At 47.6% G+C, this 21,974-nt stretch overlaps 1 protein-coding gene across 1 annotated transcript in view; it reads left to right on the top strand.

The window, feature by feature from the left end:
• Nucleotides 1–21,974, top strand: part of CRYGN (crystallin gamma N) — a 51,455-nt gene that overhangs the window by 12,862 nt on the left and 16,619 nt on the right. Inside the window, exon 2 of the mRNA XM_073582249.1 lies at nucleotides 5,659–5,882. Coding sequence (XP_073438350.1) covers nucleotides 5,659–5,882 — 224 coding nt within the window. The remainder of the gene's footprint in view (nucleotides 1–5,658; nucleotides 5,883–21,974) is intronic.

Below are 21,974 nucleotides of genomic sequence, written 5' to 3'. Positions count from 1 at the left end.
CATGCTTAAATGAGGAGGGAAAGATACCGGAAGAGAGAGGTTGAATATTTTTGTTAGGTGAGTGGGGACAGCAGGGGATAGGGACTGGAGGAGATGTGATGGAATAGGGTCACTGGCGCAAGTAGTAGGGCGAGAAGATGTAAGGAGCCTGATCACTTCTTCTTCTGTGACTGGTAAAAAATCAGAGAGTGAGCTAGATGCAGTGGGGGAGGGAGGACAGTGCATGGTATGAGGGGATTGGGAGAAAATTTCCTGTCGGATATGGTCAATTTTTTGCTTGAAGTAATTGGCCAGATCGTCAGCTCGGAGATCCGTGGTTGGGGCCTGCACTCTAAGGTTGAGTAGGGAATGAAAAGTGTCGAAGAGATGTTTAGGGTCATTGGATAGTGAGATGACGAGGGTGTTGAAATAGGTTTGTTTGGAGAGGTGAAGGGCAGTGTTGTATGTTTTAAGAAAAACTTATTATGGATGAAATCTTCGGGTAGATTTGATTTTGTCCTCAGGTGTTCGGCGCACCGGGAGCACCGCTGCAGGAAACGTGAGAGGGAGGAGATAGGGGCTACTGATGACTGCAAGTATTTAATAAGTTTCTGGGTGTTAATGACCTGTATATTTTTTTAAGTATGGAAATTGGTGGTGACCTGAGCAGTATGGCAGTTCTTGATAGAGACTGAATGAAGGTTGTGGTCAGAGAGTGGGAGAGGGAGTTTGTGAAATCATCCACTGAGCAATGCCGGGAGAATACCAGATCAAGGGAGTTTCCGTCTTCATGCGTAGGAGAGTTAGTAAGCTGCGAAAGGGCGAAGGAGGAGGTTAGAGATAAAATGTGAGTAGCAGTTGGGGAGAGGGAGAAACCAATGGGGATGTTGAAGTCTCCCAGGATAAGGGTGGGGACTGGGGATGTCACAGGAGAGATAGTGTGGAAGCCAGGTGGCAAAGTGATCCAGGAACTGATGGGAAGGACCCGGAGGACAGTACACCACCTCCACTCGCATTGAGAAGGAGATGTAGAGTCTGACAGCATGGACCTCAAAAGACAGGAAGACAAGTGAGGGTACTTGAGGGATAACCTAAAAGGTACATTTGGGTGATAGGAGCAGACCAACGCCTCCACCTGCACTGTTGTCCGATTTGGGAGTATGAGAGACGTGTAGTCCACCATATGAAAGAGCAGCAGCAGCGGTAGTGTCTGACTGCTGGATCCAGGTTTCAGTAAGAGCCAGAAGGTTAAGAGAATCAGAAAGGAAGAAGTCATGAATGAAATAAACGTGTATAACAAAACATGTGTAATTGTAATAATTTTCTGGAAGAAATACTTCATTTTCTGGAACAATTTTAAGGGTGCCAACACTTTCATCCATGACTGTATATGTTAACCCTTTATGTGGAAGATGCTGCAATTGTAATTCCATACACATATTTTAGTAACTTTACAGTAAACCTAAAGGAAAGAATGAACATTGTATTTTGCTATAGCAAACACGTTGCTGTGTGTATTTTTCAGTTATACGATTGCCATTATATATCTGGTATAGTTTAATAATGATGATAATAATAATGATTATAATAATTATTATAATTGCAGCTAAAATAACTAATCCTCATTACCATTAGTTCGATTTTATGTTAGCTCCATGCACATCTCTTGATAACCTGAAGGTGTCAGCAGAGTGCAATGCAGTAAACTAAAATCGGAGGCTTGCTCATGTCAATCATTTACCAGCAGTTACATTTAACTTTGTAAAAGTGTGAATTTGTCATGGGGTGAGTTTTTGATGTCAGTTTTGTGTTTTGACATTGACATTATTTGCGCATAATTCATCAAATTGTCACGGCATGTTTGATAATGTGACGCATCTTTAAAGGGAATCTGTCATCAGATTTTTGCTATATCATCTTGGAGCAGTATAATGTAGGGGCAGAGATCTTGATTGCAGCAAACTTAGGGTATCTGCACACATTAAGTATTTTCTGCAGTCATTTCTGAATCAAAAACAAGTCTTTTAGTAGCAAAAATGATGCATAAAAAACATTGGTTACAACAGTTTTGTTTAAAAGACATTTTATCTGCTGCAGATATACCAGTTCTCTGAATGCTCAGCTCTGTAGAACCTCGCCCACCACTGATTGGCAGCTTTCTGTCCATACTGGGCATAGGCAGAAAGCTGGTAATTAGTGGTGAGAGTGGGGTTGGGCAAATTGCCAGAAGGTAAACTAGTCCTCTAGTAAATAAAATTCTGAGATTTTATTAAAACTGCAACAATCAGCCCAATAAATGACAGATCACTGGAATCTGGGTCTCTATCTCTGCGTCATGCCACTTTCAGAATAGGTGGAAAAAAGTGATGACAGATTCCCTTTAATTAAAATTCGGTGTAGCAAAGAAGATTTTCCACTTTTACACTACCCTCCTATTTGCCTAATTTCCCCCATATTTAATGAAAAAAAATTCACACAAAATAGCAAATAATAACATACCATGAGGTTATGAGAGAGTACTACAACATGCCCCCCAAAATATTAGAAATGGAGGATGGGATTCAGGCCTCGAGATTACACATTATAACAAAATCATATATAAAATCTTAAAACTTTATTCCCATCTGGGCATCTCATGGCGTAACTGATTCTAGGCTTGGCCATGAAAACAGACGAGCACAGCTGCGCTGCACTGTTTGCACAACTCTCATTGAAATGAATGAGGGCTATGGAAACAGAGCAGCACATAGATGTTGTTGGCGTCACTCTAAAGTTGTAGAATCATCATTAGTGATGAGTGAGTATACTCGTTAATCGAGATTTCATCTCCGAGCATTTGGATGCGCTTGGAGATTTAGTTTCTGTCACCGTAGCTGCATGATTTGTGGCTGCTAGACAGCCTGAATACATGTGTGGATTTCCTAACAAACAATCCCCACATGTATTAAGGCTGGCTAGCAGCCGCAAATCATGAAGCTACGGGGACAAAAACGAAATCTCTGAGCACATCCAAACTACTCGGAGAACACCTGAGCATGTTCGGGTAATCTTGAGTAACGAGTATACTCGCTCATCACTTATCATCATTGCTAGCTGTGCTACACTGTTTCCGTAACTCCTGTTTAATTTTTATGGTAGCATTCGGTTATTTCCAGTGGTCTCATTAAGAATGAATGGAGCAGCAGCGCACATGATCGACTACCATTCCATTGATATGGGAATCTTCCGAGCTTTGGATCTCAGGATCACTGGGTCCCCGCCAGTCAGGGCTGCCACTAGGAATTTCGGGGCCCCATACTGGCAAAATTTATGGGGCCCCCTTGAGACTCCGCCCAGGCTCCACCCCAGTTCCGCCTCCACCCTAGCTCCTCCTTCACCATGCGATCCTTCCAAAATCCCTCCGCGCTTTCATCGAAAAACTTTACCGTGCAGACGGTGCAGATTCTGCTGCAGATACGCAGCAGAACTGCAGGTGATGTACAGTACCATTATTGGCTATGTAAAACAAAATCCGCTGTGCACATGCTGCAGATTTTTCTGCACGGATTTTGTGCGGAATTAAAAGAAGCAGCATGTGACTTCTTTTGGGCGGTTTTGCTGCAATTTTCCACCTGCTCCATTCTTGAAATCCGCAGGGAAAAACTGCACAAAAACTGCAGTAAATCCGCACAAAATATGCACTAAATCCGCAGGAAAAATGCTGGTCATTTGACCTGCGGATTTAGTAAAATCTGCGCAGAAAAATCCGCAGCAGAATCCGCACCGTGTGCACATAGCATTATATAGTCAGAATTCAAAAACTCTTTTGGCTATGTTCCCACGGTCAGTAAACGTTGTATAATAGCAGAACAGGGAGGGCACCATCAGGAAAAACAAACCAAATATATCAGGGATCCAACCGCTGTATGTCAAAAAGTAGATCCAAATAGAAAAAAAAGAAAGCAAAGTAGACATACACACATGCAGGGATCACCCTTATAAAGTTAATTTTTAGTACATATAGATGTGCAGAAAAACACCACAAATGATAAAAACATGTAAAATATATGCAGGTGTCACCAAACGTGACCTGTATATAAGGGAGCGGCTAGACGGTCCTGGGCAATATATACAGTAAATGTATAACAATATTCAATAAAAGTTCAGTATTCTATGTAGCATGCCAGAGCAACAAGTATATAATAAACACATATATTCAGTGTATTCGTTGTGGCCAATGAAATCCTCCGAATTTCAAATAACTCTACAATCAAAAAAGTCTTATGCTTATGATCATATTACAACAAGCCACCTTATAAACAACAAACAGCCATGTTAGCAATAGGATTGGCACCTAATAAAAACCAAATACAAGCGGATAGTATGTTAATCAAAAGCCCAAGACAATAGAAAAGGCTTTGTATTACCCTTTTCTTATGATAAGCCACCCTTGCTACTAGTAGAACAAAGATATGCTCACTGAACATGAAGAGCCATAATGAATGCCCTGGTCCCAGGAAAGGGATGCCACTCTTGTTACTTGACACGTTTTGTCACTAATGTGACTTCATCAGGAGTGGAAGAAGTCACTTTTCATAAGAAAAGGGTATTATCATAGTATTTCTAGTAACCCTTTTTTTTCTACTCTATCTTTAACCCTGTTTACAAAGCAGCCTTTTCTATTGTCTTGGGCTTTTGATTAACATACTAACCGCTTGTATTTGATTTTTATTAGCTGCCAATCTAAAATCTAATCTTATTTTCACAAAAATGATCTTTTCACCCCCAATGTTTGTTTTTCCCCAAGTGTAACATGAGAAATTGGACCCTAACAGTACTTGTGCAATTTGTCCTGAGTAGGCTGATACCCCATATAGGACTACAGGCTGAGCTGCAGGTGGAGACAATGTGCCTACTAATCTTGGCACTGGAGATCTGTCCCCCTGGGCCCTGGCTCACCCCATCAGCTGGGCCTCCTGGGTCCCCCCCCATCATCAGCCCCTCAGACCCCCCCTGTGAACAGCCAGGCCCTCCCCATCATCAGCTGGGCCCCCCAGACCCCTCACGGACAGCCGGGCCCCTTGGTGCCCCAGACCCCCCAACGGACAGCCGGGTGGGCCCCCACGGACAGCCGGGCGGGCCCCTGGGTGACCCCCCACGGACAGCTGGGCGGGCCCCTGGGTGACCCCACACGGACAGCCGGGCGGGCCCCTGGGTCCCCACCATCATCAGCTGGGCCCCTGGGTGACCCCCCACGGACAGCCGGGTGGGCCCCTGGGTGACCCCCCACGGACAGCCGGGCGGGCCCCTGGGTCCCCACCATTATCAGCTGGGCCCCTGGGTCCCCCAGGCCCCTGGGTGACCCCCCACAGACAGCCGGGCGGGCCCCTGGGTCCCCACCATCATCAGCTGGGCCCCTGGGTCCCCCAGGCCCCCCACGGACAGCCGGGCGGGCCCCTGGGTGACCCCCCATGGACAGCCAGGCAGGCCCCTGGGTCCCCCACCATCAGCCGGGCCCCTGGGTCCCCACAGGACCCCCAGACTCCCTCCCATGATATGACACAACTGGGCCCCCAGAGACTCCCCACAACAACCGGCCCCCGGCGCCGGGGCCCCCAGAGACTCCCCCCAACTTCAGACTGAGACAACAGGCCCCCCTCGGCCCCCAATGTCCCCATCCCCATGAATCATGATCAGCAGGCTGCAGCCAGACAGACATAAAAAGAATTCACTTACCTGCTCGCTGGCCGTCCACTCCTCCACAGCACCGTCAGACCGTGACCCGCCGTCCCCGGGACCCGACGTCGTCTTCTGCTCTGGTGCAGGCCTGCAGCCGCTCCCACGCTGACACCACGTGCATACCGCTCTTCAAATTTCTCAGGAATGAGGACGTGAAGAGGCAGCGTGTGAAGTCACATCACGTGGTGAGCCGGGGGCGGTGCTGGGAGTGACCATGATCCAACCATGGTGCACTGGGGACTGGGGAGGAGGAGCCAAGCGCTGGCCGGCTGTCCTGTCACAGTCAGACTGAGTGAACTGAATGTACAGGCAGAGGCGCAGAGGCCTGGGGGAGAACGGGGGGGCCCGAACCGCTGAAATATTTGTAGGGGGGGCCCGGCCGGGACCCGAGCGGCGAGCGCGGACCAAGCTGCAGCGCCCAGCTTGCTCAGGCGCCGCCGCAGCTGCCGGGCCCGGGCGGGCCCCCGGGGCGGCGGGGCCCCATACAGGTGTAATGCCTGTCATGCCCTGATGGCGGCCCTGCCGCCAGTCGGATCCCCAGTGATTGGACATTTTAAACTTTAAGCAATGGAGCTCCCAGTGAATAAAGTCACCACTAGGGATGGGCGAATCTACTCGTTAGGACTCGTTACTCTGTGAGTAGTAGGGGACTCGCAGGAGTCGGTACTCTGCGAGTTTCCAAGCGATTACTCGCACAGTAACGAGTCCAATGCAAATGAATGTCAATCCTAGTTTTTGCAGAGTTTCTTAGCGATTTTGTGTCAGTAGCTGGACACAAAATCGCTAAGAAACTAGGATTGCTTGTATTAAACTGTGAAACAACTAGCTAGGAGTTCTCTCTCTCTGTTTTGCAGCAATTCCTGTGCTGGGGGATTCCTGTGCTGGGGGATTCCTGTGCTGGGGAGGAGGAGAATGGGGATGCGAGTTTTGCAGCGATTCCTGTGCTGGAGGGGAGAGAGAGAGAACTCCTAGCTAGTTTTGTGTGTCCTAGCTGGAGACAAAATCGCTAAGAAACTAGGATTGCTTGTATTAAACTGTGAAAAAACCAGCTAGGAGTTCGTTCTCTCTCTCTCTCTCCCCATTCTCCTCCTCCCCAGCACAGGAATCGCTGCAAAACTCGCATCCCCATTCATTAACATTGGACTCGCTAGACGTGCAACGAATAGCGAGTTTCCAAGTCGGACTCGTTACAGCCTAGCGATTCCGAATATTTCAGGATTCGCCCATCCCTAGTCACCACTTTTTGATTTGGTTTTGTGGCCTGGCCTTTTCACATTTTCCCTGAGTGGGGAACCATCTCATACCAATGGGCCTTTTCATCTTGATCACCTTTAATGGGAACTAGTGATGAGCGAGTATACTCAATGCGCGGGTTTTTCCGAGTATGCTCAGGTGTCCTCCGAGTATTTTGGTGTGCTCAGAGATTTAGTTTTTGTCGAAGTGGCTGCATGATTTACGGCTGCTAGACAACCTGAATACATGTGGGAATTCCCTAAAAAACAGGCATTTCTCACATGTATTCAGCCTGTCTAGCAGCCTCAAATCATGCAGCTGAGACGACGAAAACTAAATCTCCAAGCACGTGAAAATACTTAGAGGACACCTGAGCATGCTCGGGAAAACCCGAGCAATGAGTGTACTCGCTCATCAGTAATGGGAACCTATCAGGTTCCCCATGCCCTCCAACCCATCATCATTCACATACATATGACTAAATTTTCTGCCTAACCAGCCCTGTATAATGTTATTCAGTTTAATTAATGTTTAAAAAAAGCATTTATAACCTCCTCTTTTCCTATGCTAATTAGGGCTTCGACTAGTCCATGGGGCATTGGTTTCCCCCACTAGCCAGCTATATCTCCATGTTATAACGCCCGTGTGGGTATGATAACATAACTTGCACGAACCAACGTCATATCCAGCTCATACAAATCTCGCGCATGCGCACCGCTCATTTTGGCAGTGTCACTGTGCCTCTGTAGCTCTGATGGCTCTTCTGAACTTCTGATCATGGGCAATGCTCCTCTGAAGCTGGGAAGCGTACACCCAGCTACAGAGGCGCAGTGATGCTGCCGAAATGAGAGTCACGCATGCGCAAGAATTGAATGAGATGGCAATGATGCCATCTCATGCAAATTATGTTGGAGCGTGACAACATGGAAAGAGTGTGACAAGTCTTGGGCAACTAACGCCCCATTGACTAGTCGAACCCCTTCTTAGGAAGAGCGTATCTTATAAATGCTTTTTTACAACATTAGTTAAGCTGAATAACATTATACAGAGCTGGATAGGCAGGGAATTTACTTATATGTTTGTGAATTCTGCTGGATTGGAGGTCATGGGGGACCTGACAGGTTCCCTTTAAGGGCACACCTCACCACCCACCCATGCAAACCCTAAAATGTGTATTGAGAAGGTTATTTGCCATTCTATTTTTTCCTCTCTTTTCCTTAATCAGATATCAAACCTGAAAATGTATTAAACAAATAAGAAATGAAAACAGAACGCGCTATATAGAAAATGGGCTCCAAGTTGTCAGCTGGAGGTTATCTTCAGGATTATACTGATATGGAGAGTGAGTGAAGTAAAGCCATGCCAGGATATTACAATATGCTCATACCAAGAGTAAGATCAGATGTGGCAGAATTGCAACACAACCCTGATGGTGATAATATAACCCACATTGACAATAAACACTGGAAGCAATTAAGTAAATATCCTCAGATTTAGGACTTTCTCCTATCATAATCTCCTGCAGGCATTGCTATAAGGAGGCTGCTAACAGCAAGTTTCTGTAGAAATCACAACACATCATTCATGAAGGTCAATGTTCGTTACTCCTTACTCATGTCCGGTGCAAGAGGTCTATTAAGGAATTTTATGATTTAATGGATTTAGCTTATTTCTTTTTTATAATGGGGTTCATGTTCATGTATGCAGTCTACTGGACCGCCATGAATGCTGATAATGGCATTTTGGGTATTTGTTTGATAATACACAAAATAGGTGGTAACTTGCTGTTGCTGGGGTCTGAGCCCTGGGGCTGGCACCAATCACAAGAACGATCAGCCATTTAATACCTATCCTGTGCTAAGCTAAATAAGGCTAAGTTCACATTGCGTTAGGGGCATCTGTGTAACAGATCCTTTAAAAGGATGCGCTAACGCAGATGTCAGTTTTGAGATCTTTTGTGCACCTAGCGCTAACGTATGCGCTATCGTGGAGCGCCCCCACAGGGTCTTTGGTTACTCGGTACCTGGCCGGTCAGGTTCTTTAAAGGGGATGTGTCACGGTGGCAGTGACCCGGTCCGTGGCCCTGGGCGTCCAGTAAAGATGGATATTTAATGAAGGATGATGGATGACAAAGGGGAAAAGATGATGGGAAAATGGGAGGGAAAATGGAGTCGTGACACCATCTGTGGTTTTCGGTCAGAGATGACTGGCGCTGCCAAGCAGATCCTCCGGGGCCGATGATGATGCAGCTGAGTTGTTACCGCTCTCCACAGGCAGAGCTCTTGTCCCGGGGCAGCCAAGATGTTACAATTGAATCGGTGTTTGTGATGGTGCGTGCGGTGCAGGGCAGGCGAGCCAAGAATAACACAAGGGACACAGCAGGGTGCAGTTTCACAGTTTTTACTCACTGTTTTAGTACAGTTACCCACTTGGCACTGTGTGTTCCAGGTCAGAGGGCCAGCAAACTCCCAGGTAGTTTGGGAAGCACGTCTCCAGGACTCCCTTTAGTGTCCGCCTTTCTTGGCCGTCTCACTGCGCTAAGCTCCACCTCTCCTACCCTGCGCCTTCACAAGCAGTGTTTCCAAGCCAGCAGCCTTGGACCTTGCCGGATGACGTGGGTCAGGCCCCGGGATCCTTTATCTCTATGGCTACCTTTTTGAGGAACGTTTGTGGCTGTGGCTGAGGCACTTAAAGCTACCTCATCCTCCGGCTTGCTAGCTGAGCCTCGTTTGTTAATCTCCAGTAGATTTAGGGGCCAGCTCCCTCACTGCGAACTGGTCCTTCCTTGGATATGGGCCCCACAGTTGGATTGCTCACTATCTGTGCCCCTAGGACCCCTTCTGTCCTTCCGGAAGCTTCCTTCAGTTCTCCTCCCTCCAACTGACTCCTCCACTCTGCCCTCACCATTCGACTGACTGGATCTTTCCAGAACAATCATTTCCTCCACCTTAACTCCGCCCACCAACTGCAATTGATTGGATACCCTCTCTCACACCACTAACTAAGCTCTGCCCCTTCTCTACCTTTCCCACTCACATACCAACACCCTTTCCTAGCCAGCCTGGGATGAGGTCATCCTCCGAAGGGTACACCCAGATGCTGTGGCTGAACTGGTGTGTGTTTTGTGCAAGTGTTGGAGTCCTGGGTGGTTCCCTGTTGTGAACACTCTTGACCTGACTTCTGAGTTTGGGCTCCCTCTGGTGGTTGCTGCACGTAGTGGAGCTGGTCCGGTTGACAGAAGTCCATCACCTGAAGACAATGAGTGGAAGTCAGGTGTTACAGACTGGGAAGATTTAAGTGAGCAAGCTTTCCTCAGTTGCTGCTGGTGATTTGGTTTTCTTCCTGTGCATCTTGAAGTCCGCTTGTCCCCTGCTTGGTTCTGCATCATTCCGATAAGTTATTTGTTTGCTGGAATCTTTTTGCATTTTATCCAGTTTTGCCTTTCTCTGCTTTCTGCTTTGCTGTGTGGGTTCAGCATTGTTCCCTGCTGGGACCGGTGCTGGACCCTGTTCCATATGCCACAGCTTATGTCAGTCCGTTCAGTATTGCTAGTCCATTGTTATATGAGTGTCTTTTGTTTTGCTTCCAGTTCACACCATAATGCTGATCTAGTGGGGGAGAGGTCGTTTTTTGCATATCAGACGTGGTGGATTTTTTTGGTTTTTTTGCGTGATTGCAGACAGTGTCCTTTCCTTTCCTGTTCTATCTAGACAGTCTGGGCCCCATCATTTGCTTACTCCATTTTCTGTCTGTGTTTGTACCTCATCTTGTCTCACTGGCAATATATGTTTGGGGGCTATCTATTCCTTTGGGGTTCTGCTCCGGGGCAGTTTACCTTTCCCCTTTCTTGCTTTAGGCTTAGTTAACTCTTTGGCTGTGCCGAGGCGTCTAGGGCATCGTAGGTACATCCCACGGCTAGTTCTAGTTGTGTTGTTAGGTTTAGGGGTCTGCAATCCGCTAAGTTACCAACCTTTCTGGTTGCCTAGCTTATTTCTTGGCTATCCTCCTCGGTGACCTAATGATAACAGTTCCCCCTCCTTACCTGAGGGTGGGATACCACACCTCTGGATGAGGTGCAGTACCTCTGTGGCACCTGGACGCTCAGGGGCGCCATAACCACATGGTAGCACTTTGCTACCATGCGTTAGCCATACAGGTCTATGCACGCATCCGCTCGCTATGCGTTAGACCCGACGCACCAGAAAACGCTGCAGACCGCGTTCTCGGGTGCATCTCAAAGTAACGCATCATCGCTAACGCATCTGTTCTCTACCCAACCTCAAAACCTCTCCCTTCCCCCTATCTGATCACCATCTAATCACCTTCTCACCCTTGTCCTTCTCACCTGCCCCCCATGTCCAGCCACTAGCACATCCTCGCAGAAACCTCGCACAGCTAGACATTCACAGACTCTCAGACAGTGCCCCCGCTTTCTACAACGCCACCCTCACATCAGCCATAGACTCAGTTGCCCCTCTCATGCATGGCAAAGTGCGACAAATCAATAGGCAACCCTGGCACAGCAACCTGACCAAAAAACTTCGACAAGCATCCAGGGTCGCGGAGTGGCATTGGAAGAAAACACGCCTGCCAGACGACTTCACTGCTTTCAAACAAGCTACACTTGCCTTCAAATCAGCCCTAACCTCTGCTAAACAGACCTATTTCACAAACCTTGTATCTTCATTATCCCACAACCAAAACAACTGTTCAGCACATTTAACTCTCTCCTCCGTCCACCACTGCCACCTCCAACTCCCCTCATCTCTGCTGAGGACTTTGCCACCTACTTCAAAAGCAAGATCGACCAAACAAGGCAAACCTTTACTGTTCCACCACCCCAACCACTCCACATGCCTGACCTCTGCCTTTCCCTAATAACCTCCCTCTCCAAAATAACTGAAGGAGAGCTTACTTATCTCCTTTCCAAATCAAACCTCACCACCTGTGCACTTGACCCCATCCTTCCCACCTGCTCCCCAACCTCACTAACATAATCATTCCAGCCCTAACCTATCTCTACAACCTATCCCTATCTTCTGGTACCTTCCCCTCTGCCTTCAAACATGGCACCATAACACCCATCCTCAAAAAATCAAACCTTGACCCAACTGCTATGCCCATCTATCGCCCCATATCACTGCTCCCGTTTGCTTCCAAACTCCTTGAACAGCATGTCTATGCTCAACTTTCCTCCCACCTCTCATCTAACTTCCTCCTTGACATCCTCCAGTCTGGCGTCTGCCCCCATCACTCCACTGAAACTGCCCTGACCAAAATTACTAATGACTTACTCACAGCCAAAGCTAACAGACAGTTCACCATCCTCCTCCTTCTCGACCTGTCTTCTGCCTTCGACACAGTCGACCACTGCCTACTGCTACAGATTTTTTCTTCCCTTGGCATCAAAGACCTTGCCCTGTCCTGGATTGCCTCATACCTTTCTGACTGCACATTCAGCGCTTCCCACTCCCACACTACCTCCTCATCCCGCCCTCTCTCTGTTGGAGTCCCACAAGGCTCTGTCCTGGGGTCCCTACTTTTTTCCATCTATACTCTTGGCCTAGGACAACTAATAAAGTCCCATGGCTTCCAGTACCACCTGTATGCAGACGACACTCAGATCTACCTCTCTGGCCCAGATGTCACCTTTCTGCTGTCCAGAATCCCGGAGTGTTTATCAGCCATATCCTCCTTTTTCACCTCTCGCTTCCTAAAACTCAATGTAGACAAAACTGAACTCATTATCTTTCCTCCATCTCACGTATCTTCCCTACCCAATCTATCTAGTATGGTAAACGGCATCACGCTCTCTCCCGCACCTAAAATCCGCTGCCTCGGAGTAACTCTCAACTCTGCCCTGTCCTTCAAACCACAAGTCCAAACTCTTGCCACCTCCTGTCGCCTCCAACTCAAAAATATTTCCAGAATCCGTCCCTTCCTCAGCTCTCAATCTACTAAAACTCTTGTACATGCCCTCATTATTTCCCGCCTTGACTACTGCAACACTTTCCTCTGTGGCCTCCCTGCTAACTCTCTTGCACCACTCCAGTCTGTCCTCAACTCTGCTGCCCGACTAATCCACCTGTCTCCTCGCTACTTCCCTGTCTCTCCCCTCTGCAACTCCCTCCACTGGCTCCCACTTAACCAACGAATCCAGTTCAAACTAATAGCACTGACCTACAAAGCCATCCACAACCTGTCCCCTTCTTATATCTCTGAAATAATCTCCCAATATCTTCCCTCACGTAATCTTCGATCCTCCCAAGACCTCCTACTCTCCTCCACACTTATTCGTTCCTCACACAACCGCCTCCAAGATTTCTCCCAAATATCCCCTATCCTCTTGAATTCCATGCCTCAACACGTCCGATTATCCACCACCCTCGGATCCTTCAAACGGAACATGAAAACCCATCTTTTCAGGAAAGCTTACAGCCTGAAATAACCATTCTGCCGCCTCACCACCACCCGAGCTGCCGCCTCGAAACCACCAGAGCTGCTGCACCCCCGACCTTCTGTCTCTTCCCCACTATCCCACAGAATGTATGTCCGCAAGGACAGGGTCCTCTCCCCTCTGTACCAGTCTGTCATTGTAAATTTGTTTACTGTAAAACGATATCTATAGCTTTGTATCTAACCCCCTTCTCATATACAGCACCATGGAATTAATGGCGCTATATAAATAAATAATAATAATAATAATAATAATAATAATGTGAACCCAGCCTAAGTGAGGACTGAACTTTATAAAAGCTGAACTACCTGGTCATTGCAGGAGAAATTTAGTTTTACCTACTATTCAACTATACAAATGCATGATCATGTTATATTCTGACGTGCTTTAAAGTTTGTGAACTCCTCAGAATTTTCCAGATTTTTAGCGTGCAGTGTGCATGCTGTAAGGATTCAGAAGTCTGCAGTGACAGCAGACTTTCATAGGAAAACTCAGCGCAGGAGACAGGAGAGCATGCACACAGCGCAGAGTAGATTCAGTGAATAGAAAGTCATAGTTCAAATCTATATATATAAACGCCTTATCGTGTCTGTCTGTAACCGAAATCGCGGGCCGCTGATTGGTCGTGGCCGCCAGGCCCCGCCAGGCCGCAACCAATCAGCGACAGGCGCAGCCGTTTGTAACGGTAAGCTGCGCCTGCCGCTGATTGGTCGTGGCCGCCAGGCCGCCACCAATCAGCGGCAGGCGCATGCCTTAATCTGTAAAAAAGAGAATTCAAATAAAAAAAAGTTATTCTCACCTTCCGACGGCCCCCTGTCTTCTTTCCACGCGCCCGGCCTCGTGTTCCCAGTAATGCTTTGCGGCTTAGACCGCTGATGACGTCACTCTCGCGAGAGCGAGAAAGGAGACCGTTGTCACTCTCGCGAGAGTGAGAAAGAAGACCGACGTCATCAGCGGTCTAAGCCGCAAAGCATTACTGGGAACGCGAGGCCGGGAGCGTGGAAAGAAGAAAGGAGGCCGTCGGAAGGTGAGAATAACTTTTTTTATTTTTTAATATTATTTTTTGTACAGGGCCAGTGATTGGTCGCGGACAGAGGGCCGCGACGCTGATTGGTTGCGGCTACATGGAAAGGGGGGTGAGGGGACCATGCATACCAGGAAAGGGGGGTGAGGGGACCATGCATACCAGGATAGGGGGGTGAGGGGACCATGCATACCAGGATAGGGGGTGAGGGGACCATGCATACCACAAAAAGGGGGTGAGGGGACCATGCATACCAAGAAAGGGGGGTGAGGGGACCTTGCATACCAGGAAAGGGGGGTGAGGGAACCATGCATACCAGGAAAGGGGGGTGAGGGGACCATGCATACCAGGATAGGGGGGTGAGGGGACCATGCATACCACAAAAAGGGGGTGAGGGGACCATGCATACCAAGAAAGGGGGGTGAGGGGACCATGCATACCAGGAAAGGGGGGTGAGGGGACCATGCATATCAGGATTGGGGGTGAGAGGACCATGCATACCAGGACTGGGGGGTGAGGAGACCATGCATACCCCAAAAGGGAGGTAAAAGGACCATGCATACCAAGACTGGGGGGTGAGGGGACCATGCATACCAAGAAAGGGGGGTGAGGGGACCATGCATACCAGGATAGGGGGGTGAGGGGACCGTGCATACCACAAAAAGGGGGTGAGGGGACCATGCATACCAAGAAAGGGGGGTGAGGGGACCATGCATACCAGGATAGGGGGGTGAGGGGACCATGCATACCACAAAAAGGGGGTGAGGGGACCATGCATACCAAGAAAGGGGGGTGAGGGGACCATGCATACCAGGAAAGGGGGGTGAGGGGACCATGCATATCAGGATTGGGGGTGAGAGGACCATGCATACCAGGACTGGGGGGTGAGGAGACCATGCATACCCCAAAAGGGAGGTAAAAGGACCATGCATACCAGGATTGGGGGGTGAGGGGACCATGCATACCAGGATTGGGGGATGAGGGGACCATGCATACTAGGATTGGGGGGTGAGGGGACCATGCATACCAGGATTGGGGGGTGAGGGGACCATGCATACCAGGATAGGGTGGTGAGGGGACCATGCATACCAAGAAAGGGGGGTGAGGGGACCATGCATACCAGGATAGGGGGGTGAGGGAACCATGCATACCAAGAAAGGGGGGTGAGTGGACCATGCATACCAGGATAGGGGGGTGAGAGGACCATGCATACCACAAAAAGGGGGTGGGGGGACCATGCATACCAAGAAAGGGGGGTGAGGGGACCATGCATACCAGGATAGGGGGGTGAGGGGACCATGCATACCACAAAAAGGGGGTGAGGGGACCATGCATACCAGGAAAGGGGGGTGAGGGGACCATGCATATCAGGATTGGGGGTGAGAGGACCATGCATACCAGGACTGGGGGGTAAGGAGACCATGCATACCCCAAAAGGGAGGTAAAAGGACCATGCATACCAGGATTGGGGGGTGAGGGGACCATGCATACCAGGATTGGGGGGTGAGGGGACCATGCATACCAGGATTGGGGGGTGAGGGGACCCTGCATACCAGGATTGGGGGGGGTGAGGGGACCATGCATATCAGGAAAGGGGGGTGAGGGGACCATACATACCAGGAAAGGGGGGTGACGGTGAGCATACATACCAGGATCGGGGTGTGAGAGGACCATGCATACCAGGATTGGGGGGTGAGAGGACCATGCATACCATGATTGGGGGGAAGGGGACCATGCATTCCAGGATTGGGGGGTGAGGGGACCATGCATACCCCAAAAGGGGGGTAAGAGGACCATGCATACCAGGAAAGAGAGGTGAGAGGACCATGCATACCAGGATTGGGGGGTGAGAGGACCATGCATACCATGATTGGGGGGTGAGGGGACCATGCATTCCAGGATTGGGGGATCAAAGGACCATGCATACCAGGATAGGGGGTTGAGGGGTAGCATGCATATCAGGATTGGGGGTGAGAGAACCATACATATCAGGATTGGGGGTGAGAGAACCATACATATCAGGATTGGGGGTGAGAGAACCATACATATCAGGATTGGGGGGTGCATTATTACATTATTATTGAATCTTCAAAAATAAACTGCATATATATTATAGAATACCCGATGCGTTAGAATCGTGCCACCATCTAGTGTTTAATAAAGCTCCTGCCTAGGTCCAAGCAGTACTTTGATACCTGTATGGTTCACAAGTCTGATGATACCTGGTAACAACAACTTCAAGCAAAAGGAAAAAAATTTCAAGTGCGGTGAAATTGTAAAAAAAAGTGCAATTCCACAATTGTTTTTAGGATTTCTTTTTCACCATGTTCACTAAATGCTAAAACCGACCTGCCATTATGATTCTCCAGGTCATTAAGAATTCACTGACACCACACATGTCTAAGGCTGGTTTCACATTAGCGCTTTTTAAGCGCACGCACGGCCGGGGGTAGCTCCGCCCCCGAGCCGGCTCTCTGCCCGGCGTGCCCGCCCCTTGCTTGTAGCGCCGCCTCCTAGCGCACAGCGGCGCCTGCGATCGGCGCACCCTATCTTTAGCATAGGGTGCGCAGATCGTGCGCAGGCCGTGCGCTAGTTGCGCTTTGACCTGCGCTGCGCACTTTTGACGGTGCGCCGTGCGCGCCAAAATCCGAAAAGTTTGATTTTGGCGCGCACGGCGCACCGTCAAAAGTGCGCAGCGCAGGTCAAAGCGCAACTAGTGCACGGCCTGCGCACGATCTGCGCACCCTATGCTAAAGATAGGGTGCGCCGATCGCAGGCGCCGCTGTGCGCTAGGAGGCGGCGCTACAAGCAAGGGGCGGGCACGCCGGGCAGAGAGCCGGCTCGGGGGCGGAGCTACCCCCGGCCGTGCGTGCGCTTAAAAAGCGCTAATGTGAAACCAGCCTAAGTTCTTTTTAATTTAAGTGGTGAAAAAAAAAAATCAAAATTTTGTAAAAAAAAAAAAAGTCTCCATTTTTTGTGAGCTGGGTAAGGGCTTATTTCTTGCGCGACGAGCTGATGATTTTAATGATACCATTTTGGTGGATATATGATCTGTTGATCACCTGTTATTGCATTTTAATGCAATGTTGCAGCCGCAAAAAAAAACGTAATTCTGACTTTTTGATTTTTTCATCTTGCTATGTCATTTACCGGTCGGATTAATTCTTTTTATATATTGATAGATTTGGCAATTCTGAATGTGTGCATATTTGATTTTTTATTGTTTTATTTTGATTAGGGCAAATGGGGGGTTTTATGAACTTTCATATTTTTTAATTTTTTACATATTTTTAAAAACCTTTTTTTACTTTTTACTTGCTTCAATAGTCCCCATGGGAAACTAGAAGCTGAGATTTGCTTTTGCTACATTGTACAGGGCTGAAGCCCTACTCTATGTAGCAGAAATGCTCACTTGCTATGAGGGCCGACCACTGGGTGGTGCTCATAGCTATCCGGCTATGACAACCAAAGGGATCTCCTGGAGACTCCAAGTTGTCATGCCAACCCATCGGCGACCCGCAGTCATGTAACACGGGTGCCGATGGGAGGAGGTAAAGATGAGCTTGACAGCGGCATTTAACATGTTAACAACTGAGGGTGAATCACAATTCCACCTGTGGCTGTTAGGGGCACATGACAACTGATCAGATCAGCTATCATGTGCCGGAAAAAGTGTGGGCTCATCGCCGGAGTCTGCACCAAACAGGGGGAGGCGTCCAATGTCGGATATATCCATCATGTTAAGGGGTTAAGGACATAGTGGGAGCTGTAGGTTAATGCGATACAATTATAGTTGGGGGTGACCTGACACTACAATTGATTGCTATACTAAGCTTAGCAATATATTCAAGTTCTGGTGATGTATTACTGTATTGACGGTGATTCTGATGATGTTTTACTGTACTGATTGTGGTTCTGGTGATGTATTACTGCACTGACAGATGTTCTGGTGATATTTTACTGGACTGACAATGATACTAGTGATATTTTACTGCACTGACGGTGGTTTTGGTGATGTATTACTGTATTGACGGTGGTTCTGAAGATGTTTTACTGTCCTGATTGTGGTTCTGGTGGTGGATTACTGCACTGACGGTGGTTCTGGTGATGTATTACTGCACTGACAGAGTTCTGGTGATGTATTACTGCACTGACAGTGGCTCTGGTGATGTAATACTGTACTGAATCATAGAATCATAGAATTGTAGAGTTGGAAGGGAACTCCTGGGCCATCTGGTCCAACCCCCTGCTCAAAGCAGGATTCGCTAAGTCATCCCAGACAGATAACTGTCCAGTCTCTGTTTGAAGACTTCTATTGAAGGAGAACTTACTACCTCTCGTGGCAGCCTGTTCCACTCATTGATCACTCTGACCGTCAAAAAGTTTTTTCTAATATCTAATCTGTGTCTCCTCCCATTCAGTTTCATCCCATTGCTTCTAGTCTTTCCTTGTGCAAATGAGAATAAAGATGATCCTTCTGCAATGTGACAGCCCTTGAGATATTTGTAGACAGTTATTAAGACTCCTTTCAGTCTTCTCTTTTGCAAGCGAAACATTCCCAAATCCTGCAACCTTTCCTCATAAGACAGGGTTTGCAGACCGGTCACCATTCTGGTCGCTCTTTTCCGAACTTGCTCCAGTTTGTTGATATCTTTTTTAAAATGTGGCACCCAAAACTGGACACAGTATTCCAGATGAGGTCTGACCAAAGAGGAGTAGAGGGCAATAATGTCTTCACGTGATCTAGACTATATGCTTAATACATCCTAGAATTGTATTTGCCTTTTTTGATGCTGCATCACACTGTTGACTCATATTCAGTCTGTGATCTATTAGTATAACCAAGTCTTTTTCACATGTGCTGTTGCTTAGCCCTATTCCTCCCATTCTGTATATGCTTTTTTCATTTTTATTGCCCAGATGTAGTACTTTGCATTTTTCCCTGTTAAAAATCATTCTGTTAGTTGCTGCACACTGCTCCAGTTTATTTATATCTTTTTGAATCTTCTCTCTCTCTTCTCTAGTATTAGCTATCCCTTCTAGCTTTGTGTCATCAGCAAATTTAATCAGTTTACCCTCAAATCCTTCATCTAAATCGTTGATAAAGATGTTGAACAATACAGGGCCCAGGACAGAGCCCTGTGATACCCCACTTGAGACATTCTTCCAACTGGATATGCAGCCATTTACGACCACTCTTTGGGTCCGATCACTAAGCCAGTTATGAATCCACCTAACAGTTGCCTTGTCCATTCCATTTTTTCAATAAGGATTGTGTGAGATAGTTTGTCAAATGCTTTGCTGAAGTCAAGATATACTATATCTACAGCATTTCCCTGATCCACCCAATCAGTGATTCTGTCATAGAAGGAAATTGAGTTAGTCTGACATGACTTATTAGTTACAAACCCATGCTGACTCTGTTTAATCACTTCATTCTTATCAAGGTACTGACATACATGTTGTTTAATAATTTGTTCAAAGATCTTTCCTGGTATAGAAGCCAGACTCACCGGCCTATAGTTGCCTGGGTCCACCTTCTTCCCCTTTTTGAAGATAGGAACAACATTTGCTCTTCTCCAGTCTTCTGGGACTTCTCCAGTTCTCCACTAATTTTCAAAGATCATGGAGAGGGGTTCAAAAATTTCTTCTGCTATCTCCTTCAGTACTCTGGGGTGTAATTCATCTGGACCTGAAGACTTGAATTCATTTATTTTAGCTAAGTGTTTCCTCACTATATTTCTGTTTATAGATATCCTGGATTATTCTATTCCCTTAATAGGACAGTGAAGAATAGTTGATGTAAGATTTCCTTTCTGAGAGAAAACAGATGCAAAATAGGAATTTAAAAGTTCGGCCTTCTCAACATCCTGTCTTACCATTTCATCATTTTCATCCTGTAAAAATCCTATATCATCTTTGACTTTTCTTTTACTTTTGACATATCCCCAAAATCCTTTATTATTGCTTTTGACGTCTCTTGCAAGCCTCAATTCATTGTCAGCTTTAGTAATCTGATTCGTGCCCTGCAGGTTCTGCAGACAGCATTATATTCTCCCTCTTTCCATTTTATAAACATTTCTTTCTTCCTTTTTAGCATGTGCTTAAGTTCTGTGTTCATCCATTCTGGTTTCCTTAAACGCTTCCTATTCTTCCCTGCTTTCGGAATTGTTAACAATTGTGCTTTGAGAATTTCATTTTTCAAGATTTCCTATCCTTCCTGGACATTTTTGTCCTTAAGAATATCCAGCCATTGGATCCCTCCAATTCTCTTTCTGAATCCCTTAAAATCTGCCTTTCTGAAATCTAACCTTGACGTCTGAGTCTTCACAGGTCTTCCTCCTCTAGTTATCCAAAATTCTAAAATAGCATGGTCGCTACCTCCTAGGGTCCCAGCCACTTTTACCTCCTCAACCATTTCCTCCCTGTTTATAAGGATTAGATCTAAGGTAGCAGTTCCCCTTGTTTTCTCCCCTACCTTTTGGAAGATAAAGTTGTCAGCAAGAAAGGATAAGAATTTTCTTGACCTGTTAGTTTTGCCTGAGAGAGATTCCCAACAAATGTCTGGATAGTTGAAATCTCCCATGACAACTATGTCATATTTTTTGGAGAACTCGGCCATTTGATGCATAAAGAGTTCATCCATATCTCCAGCTTGCACAGGCGGCCTGTAGTAAATGCCTATAATGGTGTTCTTTCCATTGTTCTGTCCTTGTTGTTAGGCATCAGGTTTCTGCGTCTGCTCTGCAGGAATTCAGAGCCTCACATTCTGCGGTCTCCTGCTGTCTATCTACTGCAGAGAAGATTACCTTGCAGCAGACCGCTCCAGAGACTAAGTTCCTCTGTGCTCATACTGGGCATGCTCATGAGACGATCTCCCATTGGAGATCGGGAGTCATGTGCCCAGGTCTTGCTCCAGATCTCATTGGTCCATCTCGGAGATCTGGAAGGTCCCGCACGGCTATAAAAAGCGCGCATGACCGTTCGGCCATGCGCTAGTATAGACTATACTTGCTATGTGTGAATGGTGACGGATGCATGATTCTGGTGACTGACTCATTTGAAACCCCATTCCCTTTGATAATACGCATGTGGATAGGGAATTAGTTTAGCAGTCAGCGCCAGTCAGTGGCAAGCCTTAAGCCACTGTGCTCACCGCACCGCTATGCTAGCGTCCGACATCGCGCTTGCATTCTGGCTTTGTCGTCGAGCGGCAGTGTCCTACGCTGCGCTGCAGTTGCAGCCCTCCTTGGCGTCCGCAGAAGCGACGCTGCACACACGGTAGGTCTAGAGGGACGCAGCTCCTCTGTCTTGGGTCCTGCTCCTGTGACCAGATACCGTGTGTGCATCTACCTGAAGCCTGTGTCACTAACAGGTTCAGCGTTTTGTATGTTTTTTGCTGCGGCACCTCTGTGTGTGAACAGAGGCCACTCTGAGCACTCCGGGTGAAGTTGAACCCATGTGCATCATACCGCCATATTGCTTGTCTGCCACCACTTAGCAGCGGTTGTAACACCTACTGCACGGTGGACCCCGAGCGGCGAACGCACTTTATTATTATTT

This window comes from Dendrobates tinctorius, unplaced genomic scaffold (assembly GCF_039654945.1).
Source record: "Dendrobates tinctorius isolate UK_male_01 unplaced genomic scaffold, ASM3965494v1 ptg000070l, whole genome shotgun sequence".
NCBI lineage: Eukaryota > Metazoa > Chordata > Amphibia > Anura > Dendrobatidae > Dendrobates > Dendrobates tinctorius.
The sequence above is the reverse complement of the archived record's forward strand: the minus strand, read 5'-3'. Positions and strand labels throughout refer to the sequence as shown.